Genomic DNA, 22,489 nt, shown 5'->3' on the forward strand with positions numbered 1-22,489 from the left:
CAAATCCCACTACCCGTACCGAACCGAAACGGTCGCGTCATTATCTCAAACCTCCGTGCGCCACTTCGCACGCTTTCCGACCCCTGTGCGGGCAAAGCGTGCGAACACAGAAACACTCTCACACATAGTTGGTCGGTAACGTAACTTTGGTATTCTATGGCACCTTCCTAGTAACTTGTAACAGGTCAACCGTCAAGGTTAAAACCGTAATTTCATCCCTCACGGAGAATTAAAAAGGTAGAAAAAACTATTAGTTCAAGACTTTAAGTGAATAATATTATATTATTTTATTAAGATTTAAAGATTATAATAATAATAATAATGTAGTTAAGGTAATTAAAATTTCGGGTAATTAATAATTAAGCAGTTTTTCTTTTTTCTTTTTTCTTTTGTATCGGCTTCTGGGTTGGATTTAATGAATGCATCGAGTCCGTGTCTCCTCGAGAGTCAGCCTCTGTGTTTGTCAGAGAGAGAGAGAGAGAGAGAAGCTAGAGAGAGAAAGAGAGTTGCGATTTGTGAACGACGGGATCTAAAGCGTGTTCTCTGTTAAGACTTTGAAACATGCCGGTGAGTCAGCTACTTCTAAATCTAATCTACACTTTCTGATGCCTCGTGATTCTGTTTTTAAATGCAACTTTGTTCTACTAGATTTCTAATATTTTTTGCAAAATTTTCCTCTATTTATTGTGTCTTTTTTTTTTTTCCTGTTGTAATTCTTCACCGAGATTGGGATGTGGGAAACTTCTAGACCAGGTTTTCTTTTTTTAGTTTTTTTTTTTTTTGGTTCTATTCGTAGCTTTCGGAAGTATCCAATTTTGTAGTCTAGGACTCTGGGTTTTGTTGGAATTTACATTTGGGCAATCTCTGGTTTCTGCAATTTTTGGTGTGTAATTTTGGGTATTTGCAAAAAACAAAAAAAATCCTTTTTTTTTTAATAAAAAAATTGTTTTAATATTTTAAAAGTCTTCTTTTTTTGGTTGAAGCTCTTATATTAGGAGGGTTGTAGTGGAGAGCTCTGATCTATTCTTGTGCTCTTTACAGATCTCTTATGTGTTATGATCTCAGCGTTTTAAAGAGAGGACACCTTATTTATCACTGAAGTTCGTTGTTTGATGTTTGTTGCCTCACCTTCACCTTTCATGTCTTCTCTTCTTATGTGCTCGGGGTGCGTTTGAGAGGTATTTCATTCTATTCCTGGCCTCGTAACTTCCCGAACAAAATAAAAGGAAAGAGAGAAAGATGAACTAAAAATACAGCAATCAGATTCACTTCTACAATCACATATATTTAATTCATAATCGAACCTTTGTTAAGTTTTTTTATTTTGATTTGATTGCTCCTATGAGAAGTTAGATTTAGAAGCCAGATTTAAAACCCGCCAAAAATTGTTTCTGACGAAAGTATGGTATTTTAGGCTACTTTAGCCTTTAAGTCCATGTGGGGCTTTCTTTTATGAGAATCTTTTTTTTCCTCTCACTTTGTGCTTTACCCCATATATGCTCCTTCTCTTTTATTTCTTGATCACTAAGCATTGTAAGATGGAATTTAAATTAAAGTTTGGTTTATTTGCAGCACTTCACTATCTCCCAAGTCTTGTGAGTTGTAACATCTTCAAGTGACTAGAGTGGAACGTTTATCCTTTAAGTGGCTTTGATGACATATTAAGTTCTAGGGTTGTTTAGTGCATTGGAGCAGATGTCCTTCCGCAGTATAGTTCGTGATGTAAGGGATGGATTTGGAAGCTTATCAAGACGGAGTTTTGAGATAAGGCTTCCTGGTCATCACAGGGACAAGTCACGTAGTTCAGTCCACGAATTGCATGAACAGCCTCCGGTTACACAGAACAGCCGATGGGCAAGCCTTCCGCCGGAGCTTCTTCGTGATGTTATTAAGAGATTGGAAGCAAGTGAGAGCACGTGGCCTGGACGTAAGCATGTGGTTGCTTGTGCCGCCGTGTGCAAGTCCTGGAGAGAAATGTGCAAAGAAATTGTAAGCAGTCCTGAATTCTGTGGGAAGATTACTTTCCCGGTTTCCCTGAAGCAGGTGAGATATTCCTGTTTTTCAATCTTCCTTGTGAAATATATTTAAAATAACTGCTTCATGTATAAAAAGTAATGAAATTTGGGAAATAACCGAATTTTGCATTTGTATGCTTGGTTGATTTTTGCTTTACAGCCAGGCCATAGGGATGGAACCATCCAGTGTTTCATCAAGAGAGACAAATCTAAGCTGACGTACCACCTCTTCCTTTGCCTTAGTCCTGGTAAGCTTTACTTCGTTGACACCTAATATGTATGAGTTTATCTGTTCATTTTGTTTTGTCCTTTAAACTTTTTAACTACGTAGTTTATGGGTCCTGGTAAGCTTTACTTTGTCAACACCTATTATATATGAGTTTATCTGATCAGCTTGTTTTGTCCTTTATTTGAACTTTTTAACTCTGTAATTTATTGGTCCCGGTAAGCTTTACTTTGTTGACACCTAAAATATGAGTTTATCTGATCATCTTGTTTTGTCATTTATTTGAACTTTTTAACTACGTAGTTTATGGGTCTTGGTATGCTTTACTTTGTTGACACCAAATATATATTATATGTGTTTATCTGATCATCTTGCTTTGTCCTTTATTTGAATTTTTCTAAATACGTAATTTATGGCCCTTGATGTATGTATTTACTTTTCCCCTTGTCAATCCAAGCTGGGGATTTTCAATATAGAATTTTTTTCATGTTTCCTTGATTTTTAATTCTGCTAAATTGCGTATGACCTTCATTTCTTTTAGGCAAAAATGAGAATTTGGTAATGTCTGTGCCTAGGTTCAATGTAATTATGAGCAAATAGTCCATGCTCCATGGGCTATCCTACCTAGTGTAGTGGTTCAACCGTTTGCTTTGCTGGCAATCTGGCATAAGTAGTTCCTTATTTTGAGCTGACAATTTTGTTGCTGTTATAATAGACTATATATATGCATTTTATGGTCCTGGCTGTCATTATCTCTGGGACATGTTCTGAACTTAACTCTGTTCCTGCAGCATTGCTTGTTGAAAATGGAAAGTTTCTTCTTTCTGCAAAACGTACCAGAAGAACGACTTGCACGGAGTATATTATATCAACGAATGCAGATAATATATCAAGATCTAGTAGCACATACATTGGAAAAATGAGGTATGACTTTTTTGGGGTACTCTAGTTTGTGTCTGCTTGACATTCATTTGGTGCTATTACTCATGTTGTGTGATAAATTTCTGTTTTGATTGAATTGTAAAAGATCTAAAGTTATGCATAATTTTCTTCTGTGTCATCTTTGAAGAAGTAGTGCACTAGAAACCATTGTTTCAGTACTTTCCTGTCATTATTTACTCATTCTGTGTTAATTTCCCCTTGTTTCAGATCAAATTTTCTTGGCACCAAGTTTATAATTTATGATACACAGCCTCCATATAATAATGCTCAGCTGTCTCCACCAGGCCGCAGCCGTAGGTTTTATTCGAAAAAGGTTTCTCCAAAGGTCCCTAGCGGCAGCTACAATATTGCCCAGGTCACATATGAGTTGAATGTTCTTGGTACAAGGGGCCCAAGAAGGATGCACTGCACCATGTACTCAATCCCTTCATCATCCCTTGAGCCTGGTGGTACTGTCCCGGGCCAGCCAGAGCTCCTTCCCCGCCCCCTTGAGGATTCATTCAGGAGTATATCCTTCTCAAAATCAATTGACAATTCAACTGAGTTTAGCAGCTCTAGGTTCTCAGACATAGTAGGAGCTGGCAATGAGGAGGAGGAGGTGGGAAAGGAGAGACCACTAGTTCTTAAGAACAAATCTCCAAGATGGCATGAACAGCTGCAATGTTGGTGCCTCAACTTTAGGGGAAGGGTGACCGTTGCCTCTGTCAAGAATTTTCAGCTGATTGCTGCAACACAACCTACAGCTGGTGCTTCTACAGGAACCGGAACTGGAACAGGAACAGGAACAGGAGTTACAGGACCTACACAAGCTCAGCCAACACAATCTGATCATGACAAGATTATCCTTCAGTTTGGCAAGGTTGGCAAGGATATGTTTACAATGGACTATCGATATCCCCTCTCTGCATTTCAGGCTTTTGCCATATGTTTGACTAGCTTTGACACAAAACTGGCATGTGAATAGTGACAGGAGATACATGTGGTAAGAAAAATAGGATTATTTATAGGTTGGTAAAGCTGCATTAAGTCATTGTACTTCTCATAGTTAAACTGTAAAGTACAAAACAATCTGTGCTCAATGTTCTCTCTTTCTTTTTCTTTTTTTGGCCATTTCCTTTTTCTTTTGAACCCTATGATTTGAAATTTAAACAGTCTTTATCAAACTTTATTGATGTAGAGTTTCATACTTTGTATGTTAAAGATGTAATGAAAATGTAGTAGCATTCAATTTCTGTTTGCTCTAATGCTAAGAATCTTAATTGCATTTTGGAATGTTGGATGGGTACTAACGTAACACGCCAAATTCTGAAAAATGGCTTTAGTTTAGGTATGCAGTATATCGAGAATTGGGCAGTACAGATACACAACTAAACTTTAACATGAATATGTTTAATCTACTTAGCTTAATGTGGGTGGACTAAAAAAAAATCTAAAGCCATGGAAGTGTGTTAGTAATGAAAGTACTAGAAACAAGAGTTGATGTGGTTTTTGCCCAAACTAGAAACAAGAGTAAATGGAGGTTATTTATGAAAGATAAAAATGAAATGCGACTGTAGTATTATTTTATATTTTAATTGAGATTTTCACTTTTAAAGGGTTCATGTGAAAGTTATTTTCTAAAATAATGTTATTTAACACGCATTACACTATGCATTTATACGGTTAAATTATCTGATTACAGTTCATGTTATCTTATTTGTCCCGTAATTAAACTCTGATTCGACACGAATATAAAATAACGTGCTCTATTTTATAAAAGATCACCATTTCGTGCAGGATAACTAACTATGTTCAAGCTTTATGCTTTACTCATTTTTAGTCGTTCAAGTTCATACACTCTAAAATGATTATTGAATTTTTATACTGTTTACATAAATATTTTTTAATTAAATTCCCAAACAAAACAAGGCTAGTTATAATAATTACAATTTTGCATCAGTTGGAGTATGCAATCATAACAAGACACCACAAATAAAGCGTACCATACTAGCATAAAAAAATGTCTGCATCACATCCGATTATTCATTAAAGTATACGGGACTTGACATGTATTGTTGTGTAATTAATTCTTTAAGTATTGACATGATTACGAGATTTGTTAACAATTAAGGATCTAAATATTCTTTTAAATATTATACCAAAAAAAAGTAGTTAACGAATTTACCCTATCTAATTTATAGTCATTAATAAACACAAGATAATATATATTTATCAAGTTGACAGTTTATCTTTAATATAGTATACAGTGACTCTTATCCTATCCGAGCCATATCCAACCAGAGATCTATGGGAAAGTTGTTACTCAATAAATTTTGTCAAATAATTTGACGCCAACTATGTGGAAATATTGGTCCAATATTAATATAGCTCATAATTACTTCGTTGAATGTATTAATGGCTGGGAAAGTTCACCGCCACGTATCCCTAAAGTGGTCAAGTTTTTGCCTACATATTGCCAAAATATATCCTTACAAATAACATGAGGTCCATGGAAGATAAATAGTAAAAGAAAAAGGGAAAATAACTAACGTGTTTGAAGAGACCTCTGATGTTCTATGTTCTGATCCAGAAAATATTTAATATGATACCGACTTATCACTTGATTTAATGGTTTAGGCCTCACTTGATTTAATGGTTTCAGGCCATTTTATCCTTTAACATAACACAACAAATTTTCTTACTTTCATAATATTTTGTGGGGCTCACATTTTTTAAAACAAAAAAATAAATAAAAAATTAAGGCACACAAAACGAATCTCTATAACATTACACAATCACTTTTCCTACAACATAACTCTTATAAAACCCATTAAAATAAGATATTTTTTGACATCTGAGTATTGAGGAGAGAAAAAATAAATTTTTTTGTCCAAATATCTTACTCTCAATGGAAGGAGCATCTGCTCCTGGTACACAGAAGATGATCTCCCATTTGAGTTACCCACATGTATTAATCTCTTTTCATTATTAAAAATTAAATAAAAAGGGTTATGTGTAAGAGTATTAACTAGCCCAATTAATCAATTACACCTTAGTTATTATACACCTACCAACAAACTTCTAGTTTTCGACCATGGAAAATCTTCTTATCCTTCCCTTCTTTATGCAAACTGTATGAAAGAAAAGAACCCTATTTCGCTCACACATTTTTGTGTAAAACCTACAATATAGGAAGAACATGTCACATGTGCATTTGAGTGCAGGATAGCATAATGATTTTGTTAGAAAAATATAAAATTATTAATGCGAAGGTTTTTGTGAATCATCCACGCCTCAAAACAAAAGACTCTTGCCTTAGAAGATGTGTTTGAATTAATTGTTTACAGATTATTCATATAATTAATTGAAGAGCTAAAATCAGAGCATGCCCAAAATCTGTTGAAGCATCAAGACATAGCATTATACCCTAGATGCAGCAAATAATTGATTAACGCATTAAAATGGTATAGGAAGAGAATATACATGTCCAAGTAGTCTGATATCATATATATATATATATATATACACACATATCAATTTACTAAGAAACATAGACTATATTACAGGTGTTGCAGAGAGAACAACGTAGGTTGATCCATGGGGTTCAAACCCCCCTGGCCCTGACAGACTTACGAGAAGTGAGCACTGCTTTGCATCCTACCCCCTATATTAGTAATATTGATCTGAGTGCAGAGGATCATGGAGGCTGATATGCATCCCTGTCATCAATCATTCTGGACTTGAAGATCCTCTTTAAACAAATTGAAGTCAGAACACCAAGAGTTGTCAGAACTCTCATGATTTTTACTCTATTTTTGGAGTTATAGATAGGAGTGAGGGAGAAAGAATGAGCATCAATTTCTAACGCATATCCATTCCACCACCACCCCTTTTGGTCTCGGTAGGTGCAAAGTACATGACATATAAATATATGCAGGGAAGGAAAATATCTTCGATAACACGGGAGAACATGATATATAAATATAGAGTTTATCGTGAGTCATTTAAAAGGATACAAGTTGTGTCTTTTAGTGATTTATACAAAATATAATTGGTCATACTTTGTATAAATCTAAAAAGTTTTTTTTTTCACTTTACATATAAGCAATGTGACTAGAGAGAGAGTTTTTTTTTTTCAAATTTACATATAATATAACCGGTCATACTTTGTGTAAATCATCTAAAAAGACACAATTGTGTCCTTTAAAATAATATTTCTTTTTCCCATAAATATATGTAGAAAGACTCAATATATCCTTTATTGAAAGTAAATATATATATATATATATATTTATATATATTTAATTTTCGTATTTTACCTATCTTTTTATTGTTATTTTTCCTCTAATATCTCATATTTTTTTATTTTTAATAAAAAAGTACATATAATATTAAAATATGCCGATAGTGAAAGGCTATGTACTAGCTAGAGCCTAAAAAGAGCCTCCTCTTTTTTATGGGTCTAAAAACTCTGTTAATCAATTCAACAAAAAGCATATGAAAACGAACTTTAAAATTAGGCCCAAATATAAAGAATCGCTTGAGTGACGTGCGGAAATTTTTCATGTACTTTAAAATTAATTATGAACTCATTAAATTGTGCATATTAATTTTTATAAGAATTTTTTTACGCATAAGTATGATTTTTTTCTTTTTCTTTACATAAAAATTAAAAGATTAGGGTCATTTTACATCATATTTTTAAGGGAAATAATTTTCTTATGTTGTAGGAAAATGCTTATCTTATATTGTAGAAACAAGATTGCAAGTGGGACCCATAGGTAAGAGGAGAGAGAAAAAAAAGAAATGGGACCCACCTAGCTTTTGTGTGTGTAGGAAATGTAGCTATCTTATGTAAAAGTAGATAAATATAACCCTATTTTTAATCTTGATCGTTGATCTTATTTTTTTCTAATGATTCTGATTTATTAGATATTTAAGTCGATAAATAAGTGTAAATCAATGATCAATATTTGATATAAATTTCATATATTTGGACTAATATAAGAATATCTTGTCCCAAGATAATATAAATTAGAATTTTTTTTCTTCTTAAAACAGTAAAAATGAAAAAAAAAATAGGAAATAAACATAAGTGATAGGACTTTATAAATTTTTTAAGTGACACTTTTTGTTTTATCATTTATAATAAAAATTAAATTATAACATTTTTAAAAATTAAGCGAAAATATTAGACATTAGTGAAAGCAGGTATAATGTATATCCGGCCCACAAATTGTTTGTTGTCTTGGTTTAATAATTAGGTGGCGGCCCGCAACTGGAGTTACACAATAAATAGAGACAAGCATAAAAAATGGGCAAATATAAATCTTAGGGATTTAGGTTTCTCATTTAACGTATACAACAAATTTTTCTATACACACAACATTTTATGAGACTCACATTTTTTGAAGAAAAAAGAAAAAAGAAATTACGGCACGCAAAACGAATCTCTATAACATTACACAATTACTTTTCCTACGACTAACTTTTATAAAACCCTAAATCTTAACGGGAGAAGCCTCCACCTTTTAGATGACTCAAAATGGTGTGTGATCTATTTTATTTTAATTTTGCTTTTTTTCTATATAGTGAGGTCCAAAATGTTTGTGTGCCTAGACACAAGAATAATATATTCTGTTGCATAAGAAAATATGCTTCCCAAAAAATAATGATATTTTAATTATTCATTTCTTTATTTTATTAATAGTTTTCATATAATATTATTATGCTCCATTTTTTTATTATGTATATAATCCCAAGGAAAACTAGTTTTTTAAATGGATATTTTTTATTAAATATAATATTGTTGGTATGTTATCATTTTACATAAAAAAAGGAAATAAAAAATTGTTTTGAAGAAATAAATATGCATTAAACAACTTACAATAACACTATGGGTCCGGCGGCTTCTGGAGTTTCTGGTTGGACGTCATATTATCCTATGATTCGGTTTGGGAGCTTATAGTAAATAGAAAATTTGTAGTGAATCGGTTATGTTTTTAATTAAATTAATTGAATCATAACCTAAATTTTTTTCCCGTTTAATGTAAGATTTAGTTTTTAAAACATCACTGAATCATTGGTAGAAATAATTTCGTTAACCAAACTGAAACATATACTTCCCTAATGCAAACAAGAGACGGTTACATTTATTATTGAAAAGTTTTATAATTTTTACTATTAAATTAATATTTTTTGTCACTATTATAATTTATTGGGTACACTTATTAATTAATTATTAATTTTCAATAAATTATACTCATTAGATTGACGAAAATTAATGATGATTAAATTAATAGTAAAAGTCTTTAAAAAAATTAGTAGTAAGTATAACATCTTCTTATAAACAAAAGCAAATTTCAAGTTTCTATTTGTTGTTGCACTTCCTCGGTAGTTGGGTGCAATTTGTTAAACATCGAATGAAATGATTTAAACAATTTAAGAGAAGGGAAATATAATTATTATGTTGTAAGAATGAGTTTTTTTTTGTCTTGTAACATTTTTTTAACTGTGTACTTAAGAATAGTATATAATTAAAATATAAAAGTTGCTAACGTGAAGGAGAGAAAAATAATTTTAATATTATAAACATGTACTACCTTTAACACATATAATTATGTAGTATCATGTAATAGAATATCGACAACCCTTAAAATAATAACATTAGTACATAATTATGCTATTATACCTCACTCAAGCAAATCTCGTCCTCTCCAGTTAGCTGAAATAGAATTTTCAGGATTGAAGATGAAATCGGTAATGAAAACGATTTAGAGATAGAAAATGGAAAAGTTTCAGAGAAAATAAACATTTAAGAATAAAATTAATAATAATCAATTTAGTGATTATTGAACCAGCTAACCAAATCGCAAAATCAGATGATGCAATTTGGTAATTTTGTTCTTTTGAAATGAAAATAATTTGAGCTGGTTTGCTAAATCACATTTCCCTTCCACTCTGTCACCTAAACAAACAAACAAAAATAAAATTATTTGATCACTTGATGAATTTGGTTGAAATGATTCAATTTTTTTCTATTAAATTTAGTTAAATTTGGTTAAATGTTAAAACCATATAAAAAAGTACATCTATTTATATATTTCGTACGGGACAAGATTCTTTTTGATACCGTTATCAAACTTTAAAATTTAACATCAAATTATAACCATTAATTTCCTCCTATCAACGGTTATCATTTATTGAGAATTAATAATTATTAATAAGTTTGATTTCTAATAAATAATAATAGTTGATTGACAGAAATCAACGGTTAGGATTTAGTGTCGAATTTTAAAGTTTGACACAGGTGTCAAATGATTCTCTCTCTCTCTATATATATGTGTGGGTCAGGATCATCTTACACCAGTATAAGTTACACTCTTAATCTTATTCGTTATATATATATATGAAAAAGTATTTCTACAGCCACTTTATATAAGGTTATTTACAGCTACCCTTTTTTAACTAAGTATGATCGGTCATACTTAGTTATAACAATAAAGCTGTTATTTTTTTCTCTTTCCTCAGACACTGTCGGCTGACGTGGCAGAGAGAGAAAATTCAATTTTAATGTATGACCGGTCATACTTAGTTAAAATGGGATAGCTGTAGACAATTTTATCTAAAGTGGCTGCAGAAATGTTTTTCTTATATATATATATGCTTTAATGTTTCTAAAGTGAATGTAGATAAGTTATCTACATTCGTTCTCAAAACGACATCGTTTTGAGTTAAAAAATTATAATAAAAAAGCTATTATAATATTGAAATAAATTATAATTATAAAAATACCTTGATTTCTGGCTCAAAACGACGTCGTTTTGGACTCAATGTAAATAAGTTATCTACATTGACTATAGAAAAAGCGAACTCATATATATATATATAAGTTTATAAATTTTATGTTATATTTCTGAAACATTATCTCATTATTATAGAACTTTTAAATATTTTTAAGACCACGATTTTTATAATTGTTTTGATTATATTTATTTGAACCAACAAAGATTATTTGAACTTTTAAACATTATCTACATTGACTATAATTGTTTTGGACTCGTAAATCGTAATTCTCTATACTCTATATTATTTGAACCAACAAAGATTAAAAATATTAAGCTCAATCAATACTAGTTTTTTTTTATAATATCTGATATTCTCAATTTCTCATTCAATATCGTCTTACGACTTTGTCATCAAACCACGGCCTTAGAGGTTAACTCCTTATTGAAATAGGGAGCTAAGACCAATATGTAACAAAAATACAGGAAGTTAACTTTGACCATTAACTTTGCAAGTACCTTATCTTTAGTCAAATACTTGTACTTTTAATATGAAAAACAATAAAAATAAAGTTTCACGGACATATGTGCCAAGAAAATTATATGAATCTACAAGATAGAATTACCACATCGATGGAATCAATGACATAATAACGAATCCAAACTTGTCGCAAAGGCCAAGTTTGCCATTCAACTAAATCACAAAAAAGTGAATCTTGCAGACAATATTTTAGTGGATCGTTAAATAATTTGTGGTCCCTAATGAGTGTCGTGCCGCATGCGCACACAAATGCATATATCAAGGAAAAAAGAAATAATTTTCTTTATGTTATGGTATTGGTTGGTGGAGCACTAATCTGAGAGCAGATTGTAATATATATGTGTGTGTATGTGATGATGACGACGACGACACGGACGAGGATAATTTCGCATGTTTATATATGAAGGAAGTGCCATTAGATTGAGTTCAACACTGAATTGCATTGAATATGGACCCAGACAGTGGTAGATAATGCTAATACTTAGTTGACACTTTCCAGTTCCACTAATACGAAGCACCAAAATGGACCCAATTAAAAATGTGATCTACATTGAAGTGTATTTCACTCATTGCATGAACTTAATAGTGAAAAACACCAAGTGCACCATGTCAATTTTCAAACGTTAAGAGAGGTATATTGCACCTTTGATGACTAGAGATTTATATATTAAGAAAATAACTTTTATTTATTAATTTAAAAAATAGCTTACTTTTTTATTAACTAAAAAGCCTTAGTTAATGTATTTTTTAGATATGTGAGCTACACTATTTCAATGCTCCATTATTTGAAAAAAAATAGATTATCTACCAAAAGAAAAAAAGTAGATTTGAATAAGGTAAAATTATTTCTGCAGCCGTTTTACGTATAGCAACGACAGGTGTATGGTTATGATTCTCCACATTTAATGCATTCATCATTTGTATGATTATGATTCCCCGCATTTAATGTTTTCAAGTATATATATATGACAAGTATTTGATTACTACACGTACAACAGCTGCAAAAATATAAATCCCTTGAATAATATGTTAAAGCCATGGAGGCAGCTCATTAAATAGCAGATATGATCACCAGAGAACAAAGTAGATTTAAATAATATGAAACAATTTATAATAATATTCTAAAATGGAAAAGAATAATGTAAGGTAAACGCTTTTATACATATTACTTCATGATTGCATAATAATAATAATTATTTAATTATAATTGGATCTACCAAAGTTTCTATATGCATAGAATTCAATTTGACCACCTCATGTGTGAGGTAATATATATTAAAAAGAAATGAAGACATGTAAGAAGTATAATTCAATGAAAAATAATAATTATATTTTGGGATGATTATATTGTCTATTTATTTAATCAACTTACCTTTACGATTTTTTTATTATCATTGGATTGGATTCAAATCAATGATAAGAAGAGTAGAAAGATTAAATAGGTAGACAATATAATGGACCTCTATTATTAAATTTTAAATAAATTGATTGTATTTATCTTTGAAAAGAATTCTGACAAAATATTACTAATTTTAATTTGTTGTATTAACCTAGACTCACGGAGGCCCAAAGCCATTGTTTGCCACTCAAAAACAGCAACCGTGGCCCGGCCCAAATTGGCCCAGTTAAAGTCCACGACCATTGTTTATCAAAAGATGCCTCCGTCAAACCCTTTGTCTTCCAGCTTTGTTCTTTCTGCACTCTTTCTTCGCCTTCTGTGGTGACACTCAATCTCTCTCTCTCTCTCTCTGTCTTTTTAATTAAGTTTACCAGTTCACGTTTAATTTTTTTCTTTGGCTTAATATATATACATATTTTTTTTGGTTCCAACATGATTATGATGCCCAATGATGCACAACTCTAAATGCAATGAGCAGTTTTTCCATGGTTCTTAGTTTATCATTTGCTTTTCCTTACCCACACCACTCTCTCTCTCTCTCTCTCTCTCTCTCTTTCCCCAGATGCATACACACACACACACATATATATAGATTTAATATGTGGTGGTGGTTTGTGAAGGCATTTGATGAACGCCATTGGCTTTAAACTGTGTGATTGGTTCTAAGCTATGAGATCTGAGGGCATTTTCTGGGTATTTATATCAGTTCACTGTTTTTTAACTCAATTTTGTGGTTGGTTTGATTCAGTGCTTTATTTGTTGTTTTGGGTCTGGTTTTTCTGACTGAAAACTGGGATTTTTATTTTTATTTTTTTTGTTAATGATGTTGCATGCACTGGGCACTGAAAGTTTTTAGTTTTACTGAACTATTGATGGAAATGAACACCCCTGAAGTCTTCGTCTGAGCCCATAAGTCAGGGTTTGTGTGTGTGTGTTTGTGTTTCTTCTTTTTTGGGGGAGGGGAAGGGGCTACATGAATATATGATTCATGTAAATGCATGTTACTTGAATGTGTTGTTGACACTCGTTGTTGAATGTTGAACTCATAACGATGGAATTGGTACTCTGTCTCTTCTTTTTTTAATAAGAAGTCCTCCGTGCTGCGTTGATGTTAAACAACTAAAGTAGTTTTTTTTTTTTTTTTTGTGTGTTTGCATTTTCCTATTTTCCCATTGTTGAATAATCTTGTTTAGGCTGTTTCATGGATTTTCATAGAGCCTTTAGCATCATCAGACTCCGTCATCTTCATTGTTCCCTGTTGGTTTTTTTATCATTTTTTTTTCACAATTGTTTCATGTGCAGAGACAGTGATACTTTGACGGTTAAAATGACAATGACCTTAGAAATCTGTGAGATGGTGAAATTTTAGGGGTATTGTTTGGGAGATATGATTTCCGCCCCTGCTATCAACAGGTAGGTGACTGACTTATATGCTGTGGTTAAGGTATTTTTTTTCACTTATACTTGAATCCCGAGATCAAATCCACGACCATATGCTCAAGGGACCTGATCCCCTTTCACTTGGACCAACGCATGCTGGTGGTTGTTATGATGCTCGGAGTAATTAAAATTTTGCTCTAGTTCCCTGATTTATATATGTTCTATAAGTAGTGGTTTATCAACTGTTTTACAAATTTGTTGTTTTCTTTAGGAGATTTTTCACGTTCCCCCTTGATTTAAAACGTCAGAAGTTGAAATAGATAACTCAGAGCTGAAAACACATGTTTTTACTCTTTACTGAAATAACGAAAATGTAGCAAGTTGTTTTCTATGCTGCCCAATGATGGAAAAATAGACTATTGAGCGGCTACACTGGTTTTGTTCATAACTGGATCTGCACCATTCTCTTTCTCTCTCTCTCTCTCTCTATGTGTGTGTGTGTGTGTGTGTGTGTCTCTATATATATATATATGCATGTCCTAGATGGTGCAAGAAGGCTGTGAATGAGGCCAGTGACAAAAGCCGTGAATGATTTATATTTAGCTATGAGATCTGAGGGCTTTGCATTCCTTTTTTACAGCAATATCTTTATTTATTTTTTTAGGGCTATAAACACGTTCTTAGATATACAAATATGTTTACATTACATGTTACTTAATCAGAGTCATACAGTTTGATACATACTTTTTATTAACCTCTGTGAAAACTGTATGGCTTTATATATTTGATGCTCTAAAAGCCCTAACTACTGTTGATGCTACCTCTACTGGACGTCCATAATATATATATATATATATATATATATATATATATATATATAATCACTTTTCTTTAATATTTATTGATGCAAAATGATATTTCCGATAGCATGCATGGTGTTGAGCTGTTTGCTTGTTTCCTTGCTTTCATGTTCATATTTTAATTTCTTAAACTTGTACTTGGAACATGTTAGTAAGCATTTTACCATCATGTCATGTTCACCATAAAATTTATCTCTTGCCAATCTGCATGCATTATAATCCTCTATCCTGCCCAATGATGGACAAATCGACTAATGAGCGGCTGCATGGTTTTGTTCCCGACCAGTCATGCTCCATCACCTCTCTCTTTCTCTCTCTTTCTATCTATCTATGTGTGTGTGTGTGTGTGTATAGATGGTGCATGGTGGATGTGAATGAAGCCATTGCAAAATCCGTAAATGATTTTTATTTAGCTATGAGATCTGAGGGCCATGCATTCCTCTTCCCCTGTCCCAAACAATGGATTTAGGTACAAAATCAATTTTTATTTGGTCAAAGTGTCTTCCAAGACTTAAATTTCCATTATAACAGGAACTTGGGTTTGCTAAAGTGGTAATGGATTACAGAGGGGTTTGTGCTGTGCTTGCGAAATCCATATTGCGTAACAACAACATGCTATTGCAGAAGCTCAAAATCCCTAGTGTCATTGGCCAAGACAGCTCTAAATCTAAGCTTGTTCCTTTTGGCAATACATCTCATATGAGGATATTGGCACTCTAAGTGGTTATCTGCAAAATCTGATTTCACTAGCAGCCTCTGCGCTCTCTGGGGGGAGCCTCGGGGTTTTCCACCATTCCTTTAGGTAATGACTCTCTGTTCTCAGCTTCCCTTCTTTTCCTTTTGTCATCTCCCTCTCTCTCTCTCTCTCACACACACACACACACACACACACACACTGATCTCCCACTTCTCATCCCACTTGATTTGTCCTTCTCAGCTTCTCTGTCAATGCATTTCTCTAATTCCTCCTGTCCTACGTTTTTGGCAATTATTTATCCTATTTTCACTTGCAAAGGAGTTCTTCTAGTTGAAGTTCAGAACTAACATTTAAGTACTTTTGCTGCGCATGTCCCTTCAAACAGCTAAAAACTCCTTCAATGTTGACATATTTGTGGTTTAAGTAATTAATGTGTTTTACAGTTGATTTCGGTCAAACTTAGATTATTGACTTAATGAGTTATAGTTTTTTTAATTTGAATTTAGTGTCATGTTCATTTGTGGTTTTATTTGCATGTTATTTTCATTTTTGAACTGTGTGAAGTATGTATTTTGATATCATGTGTGCTATCTCTTGTCGCTATAGCAATCAGAGCTATCACTATGGCAGTTTGAATTAACTTCTAAAAAATAATTTTTAATTTATTTTTTTAAAATGTTTTTTGTTTTTTGTTGTTAAAAAATAGAAGATATTTTATGTTTGGATATAATTTTTGATATGTGCCTTTTTTCAAATGTTTGACCTGTATCCTTTGGTTATAAAAAGGTCTTTTTTTCGTAAGCACAAAAATCTAGCTAGACACATTTTTGTGCTCTTTTTAGTGCTTCAGCTTTTTTTCAGAAAGTACATCCAAACACACTAATTTTTTTTTGTAATTGGAAAGAGAGGCATATTATATAAATCTTGAGTTCTTTTGGGCACTGGTGGATTTTTTTTTCTTTGAAAAAAATATAAAAGCTTCCTGTTTCAGACAAACACAATATCTCCAGATTGTGTCTGCCTTTGCAATTTTCAGAATAATTCAACCCTCTTGGAACCTCGGTTTAGGGGTGTTCGCGGTCTGGATTGGATCGGTTTTAGAAGCAAAAATCATCCGATCCAATCCCTTCGTGTGATCATGTAATCATCTATTCGGTTTGGATTTTTTTTCAAATCCGATCCGGTCTAATTCAATTTTTTTCGGTTTGGATTGGATCGGTTTTCGGATTTTTGAAAATCCTAAAATTTCTTTCATGATTATTGTGCAAATAACATCTTTTGTATGTATTGACTCTACACAAATGAGATATGAAGCTCTTCACAAATGAAATTTTGTTAATGAGATGTGACTAGGTTTTTTCTTGGGTTTAGTTAATGGATTAAAAGATCTTGGGTTTAGACCCAAGTAGGTAGAGAGAAATTAATATATTGGATTGGTTTGGTTTGGATTGGATCGGTTTTCATCAATCAATCCGAAAACCGATCCAATCCAATTAAAATTTATTGTTTTTTTTCGGTTTTCGATTTTTCAATTTTCGATTTATTCGATTTTCGGTTTTTCGGTTCGGTTACTGCGGTTTGAATCGGTTTGGATCGGTTGATGAACACCCTTACTTACCTCGGTTGATGTTTGTGGTCATAAGTATCATTCTATAATGTAAGCTTTTCTGTATCTCTCCATTAGCCATTTATCATCTATTTGGATATGATCGAGATCAATGCATTGACTATGACATGACTACATAAGGTCTTTCTGGAAAATTTAAATTTTCTCACATTCAATAGCTTACAGATTTTATTTGACTGGTTAAATTAGATGACGTTTTAATTATGTTGTGTTTTGGCACTCGTATTTTGTAAGTTACTTTTCTATCCAATATATTATTTTCACGAGCAAATTTACCTTGTTTTTTCCTTTGTCACAAACTCAGAGTTGTTCTTTAATTATATGTTGCTGGATTTCACTTTTCACTTTTCATTTCTAGCAGATATGCTTTGGCATGGTAATTTTTTGAATTTCCTGTGGATGAATTCACTGTTATATATTTTATCTTGATATGCCCAATGATGAATTCTCATCTTAAGATATGGTACTTTGAAATTCTGAATATTATGCAAAAGCCTTTTCATCCCTTCTGCCTTTCTTGCCACTGCCATCACGCTGCTGCTGCTGCCCTACCTCTTCTTCTTCTTCTTCTTCTTATTATTATTATTATTATTATTATTATTTTTATTTTTACCGGCAGTGGGTAGAGATGGTGGAGGTTGTGGGGTTGTGTCTTGTGTGCACTGCCTTCATGGATGTTGAGAGTCTTTTATGGATGTTGAGAAAGTACTAATATGCTGATATCTGAGGGCACAGTCAGTATCTTGAATTCGAATAATTTTGTCATAATGTTCTTGGAGCGATTACTTTTACATTTTTTGCATTCTTAGTGTACTTCAGTGTCATTCGTAAAATTTAGCCCGTTGATAGATGATTAGATCATTGAGAAGTTCCATGACTTATTTCATGACTAGACATCTCTCTTCCTCCCTGTCTCGCTCCCTTCCTCTATCTACCATTCTATCTATTTGTTTTTTGCTTCTAGGTGTGTCTGTGCATGAGATGGAAAGAGGTGATCAGAAGTTTAAGTGAATAGCCACTTTTGATAATTGCAGATGACTTATACTCAACTATGGGAATTTGAGGTCTTTGATTTACACTTCTTTTGTCTCAACTTTTTGCTAGCTTTACTGTTCATGGGTTTCTTGATGTCATCTTCTGTTGATTTATGTATAACTGGACAACATTATTTTTTGGTGAATTAACCTTTCCAAAATAGTTGTACTGTTCTTTATCTGTTTTCATGCTTTTCCAAAACCAACATTTGGCTTTGGTGCTGCCGGTGAAGGTTGATTGGCTATGGGGTTCTTCTGTTGTCTCCCCCATCCTCAGCATTTTGTTTGACTTTTTTAATGTTCTTTATGGATGTTGGTTTACCCGACACTGTGCTCTATCCTTGTTATTCTGTTATGGATTCTTTTTTTAATTTCATTTTGCAATCCTCTATCCGGAGGCAACATGATTCATTCTGCTGCATATACATTTAGTCCTAAAAACTTTTTAACCCTTTAAAGATCTATTGGTTGTGATGGATAGAGAAAGGTTATCATTATCCGCTCAAATTTCAACAACGGATCAGATTATTGCTTACTGTGGGCCAAAGGTATGTCCCGGAGATATTCTTGATCTATAATTTTTTTCTTCTTCTTTTGCCTGCATTCAGATACAGTTTTTAGCAGGAGACTTCTTGTTTATTGGGATACGAAGGCAAGAAAATATTCTTCGAGAGTTTAAGCAGGAGACTTCTTGTTTTTTGTATTATTCCATTGAGGGAGTAATGAGAAATGACGTGTGATATTTTGTTGATTTTGGGTTCTGACATTTTGGATACTTGTGAAGAACTATAATCAAAACTATAATAAATAAAGGGAAAAATGTTTGTCCTTTTAAATGACACAACTTATATCCTTTCACTCTCACAAAGAGGTGAGACTCACTTTTATATTTTTCTGTTCACTCTCTCTCCTCCTTTATCTATATCTTTTTCTCACTTAAAATGACACAATTTTACATTCTTTAAAATGATACACACTTTTTCCATAAATAAATTACCATTATACTATTGAACAGATTATATATATTTTTTTTTGGTACATTACCAGGAGGTATCTCCATTCAACCTTCTCCGGGCACCATGCCCTCGGGGTACGGCCCGTTTGGGCTAGCCCCTCATTGTAACAGTGGGTGCACTAAGCTTCGCAACCGGAGAAAGGACGAGACTAATCCCTCAACCGAAATTTTTTTGGCTTATCCTCTGGCCCCCAAAGATTTTTCAAGAAAATGCTTGAGGCAGGGTTTGATCCCTGCACCAAACAATCCCTTGGGAGCTCAGCTGCCAACTGAGCTACCCTTGGGGGTTAACAGATTATACTTTTAGTGAATGGAAAAATGTTTGTCCCTTTAAAGAATATATAGTTAGTGTCATTTTAAGAGAGATAAAGACATAAATTAATATTTTTTTATTTAAAATTTAAGTTTAAAAAAAAATACTCAGTTTCTCTCATATTTTTATTATTTGTGTCCTTTTCTTACTTAAAATGATATAGTTGTATATTCTTTAATAGGACAATCACTAAATCCTAATTATGGGCCGACAAGCACTATTATTTTCTACGGAGATTGAGACTGAATCTAATCTTTTCTTGACTTTCCTTTTTATGTTGTACCTGTTTAAACTTTCAGCATCATGTTTTACCTTTATCATATTTTGTTATCGGCGCATATCATGGAGATTCTTACTTCTGTCTCTATAATTTAGGATTTTGTCTCCCCGTGCTTCTGTTTGATTCCTTTGGGAAAGGAAGCGGGTCATTATTTTGGAGTTGTTATGATGGATGAGATTCCAAATTTCAATCTCTCCTTTTACATTTTTTTTTCCCTTTTCATGGACATAATTCTCCTTGATTTAAGCTGATAAATTCAAAACTGTGAAGTGAACATTGTAATCAATGACTCCTGCATGTGTTTGGTCCGCTGTTGAGTGCTTTAATTCCTGGAATCCTTCCAAGGTCATGGTCAAGGTCAAGGATGCTTGCTATTAAAGGGATGGTAAAATTGAATGATGTTGTCTTGCTGGGGAGCTATAGGAATGAGGTGAGGTAGGAGATAAACAAAGGTCCCACCATTGATACCGCTGTATTTTATCTAATCTTTTTCAATGCAATTGTAAACATTTACTGTAAAATTACCATTCAATATATGTTTAAACAATAAGAATTTTATTAGTGGCAGATTATTTTTATACAACTGACTGTTGCAAGCCTTAAATAGCTTAGTACAGATTGAACGTGGTCACAAGCCTTTTCACAACGTAGCTTTTTTGATTAACAAAATTAATCGTGGACAAGAATATGGGTTTTATTTGTATCAAGTAACAACAAAGTCATTTTGTTTCCTGCTCTCACATCTGTAAGTGCGCTATTCTTTCTTCTTTTGTTTTTTTTGTTTCACCTAGTGGGTCCCGCTTTTGCATGTGAGGGCAGAACCAATTTTTGTTTTACAGTTACTTGATACTAATAAACCCCTAAGAATATATGTTAGGCGCAAGATAGAATTACAGAGTAGTATTTTATCCTTTGTAAGGCTTTCGAAAAGGCTGAGCAAATCTTGAATAGTTTCCTCGACTTGATTAAGCGGAGTGAATGTCTCTGATTTGTCGATGCTGCTATGAATTTTCTAACCATGTTATTTGGGTTAAATTCTAGTTGAGTTTCACTTTCAAATTCTTAAAGTCGACTTGCGTTAAACAATTGTAAAATTATGTTGAAACATAATGAGTGGTTAATTAAGTCATGCAAATTTATTTACCCAAAAAAAAGTAGTGGGGAGATATTCTAACTATCAAAAATATCTACTACCAACTCATTACCTCCACAATTACCATTGGATCAAAAAGAGGTAATACTGAAAATCTTGATCCAATGCTGATCATGAAGGTAGTGGATTGGTAGTAAATTTTTTTAGTAGTAAGAATATCCTCAGTCAAAAAAAGTAAAGCAAATTTATTTGGTTAAATAGTTTCATTAATGGCCTTTCGCATGTCCCTCATAATTTAATGACCCTTTCAACCACCAAAAAATAAAATAAAATATGACCTTTTCTAAAATATGCTCTCTATAATATATTCATGTTCATGAAAAGATTAAATTTGAAAAAAATATTGGATTTTTTTTTTTGGATATTTTAATTTTGAAAATTAATTATACAGATAAGGGCAGATTTCTATGTATAAAGCTCCTTGATTTTGTGAGGGTAGAGATTAGAATTGTCGATTGTAAGTTTGTAACAGTTTTATTCTTGCATTTTTATAAAGAAATTATTTAGTAGACTCAAATATGTGACCTCGATCACAACAACTTCAAAGCTGTGAAAAGTTACAATCATATTGATCAAATTTTAACTTTAAAAAATATTATTTTTTGTAAATAAGATAATTTAATCATATAGATCAAACTTCAACTTTGCATATCTTTTATCCCAAATAATCTTTGAAAAGTTAAGTTCATTTACATCTCTAATCAAAATTAACGATAACCATAACTTCCTTTTAAAAAATGGAAACTATAAAGTGAATATTATATGATGAATAGGAACATTGAAATTTTACCAGGACGACCTATGTGACTTTGGCTGAGGAAGTAGGGCTACACTCGACATCGATTTAATTGCAGTGCAATTATTGTCCAGCATCTTGAAAAGTTCAAATGGCTATGGATCAAGCGAGAAGGATATTTGATTTTTAACATATTATATAATACATAAAATACTAGGCGAATCTTCATTTCTCGACAACCACCGACTGCTCTAGAGGCATTCTTTTCAAACTTTTTTGTTGAAGAATATAAGCAATATTTTCCCCTTTTGCGCATGCTTGATTTTGTCGTTGAAAAGAACGTGCAAACTGTTCTCCAAAAAAAAAAAAAAAGAATGTGCAAACTACAAAGAATTTGTTTATCAAAAACTAACAAACAAAGAAGAAAGAATTCGTTCGTAGGAAAAAGTTAAAATAGTAGTTAAAATTGAAGCGTGTACAATTAAATTTTAAACGTTACAATATAAAA

At 32.4% G+C, this 22,489-nt stretch overlaps 1 protein-coding gene and 1 long non-coding RNA gene across 3 annotated transcripts; both read left to right on the forward strand.

Annotated features, from left to right (window-relative positions):
* The first annotated feature begins 431 nt into the window (after window positions 1-431).
* Window positions 432-4,395, forward strand: LOC133290996 (tubby-like F-box protein 8). Of its 2 annotated transcripts, XM_061489157.1 has the most exons (6): window positions 439-567; window positions 1,042-1,178; window positions 1,573-2,043; window positions 2,176-2,263; window positions 3,033-3,165; window positions 3,391-4,395. In XM_061489157.1, exons 3-6 carry the CDS (start codon window positions 1,696-1,698, stop codon window positions 4,145-4,147), a joined length of 1,326 nt encoding a protein of 441 aa, XP_061345141.1. In that variant the 5' UTR covers window positions 439-567; window positions 1,042-1,178; window positions 1,573-1,695; the 3' UTR covers window positions 4,148-4,395. The 2 variants fall into 2 exon arrangements, with proteins under 2 accessions (XP_061345142.1, XP_061345141.1); XM_061489158.1 differs by lacking the exon at window positions 1,042-1,178 and having other exon boundaries at window positions 432-567.
* A 9,792-nt stretch (window positions 4,396-14,187) lies between these two features.
* LOC133291033 (uncharacterized) lies at window positions 14,188-20,562 on the forward strand. The gene is made up of 3 exons (XR_009748761.1): window positions 14,188-14,299; window positions 15,658-15,928; window positions 18,415-20,562. It is a non-coding gene; the product is annotated as an uncharacterized LOC133291033 (long non-coding RNA).
* The last annotated feature ends 1,927 nt before the right edge of the window (window positions 20,563-22,489 follow it).

Source organism: Gastrolobium bilobum, unplaced genomic scaffold (genome assembly GCF_033153095.1).
Source record: "Gastrolobium bilobum isolate Gb01-03AN ecotype WA unplaced genomic scaffold, APGP_CSIRO_Gbil_v1 utg8260, whole genome shotgun sequence".
Taxonomy (NCBI): domain Eukaryota; kingdom Viridiplantae; phylum Streptophyta; class Magnoliopsida; order Fabales; family Fabaceae; genus Gastrolobium; species Gastrolobium bilobum.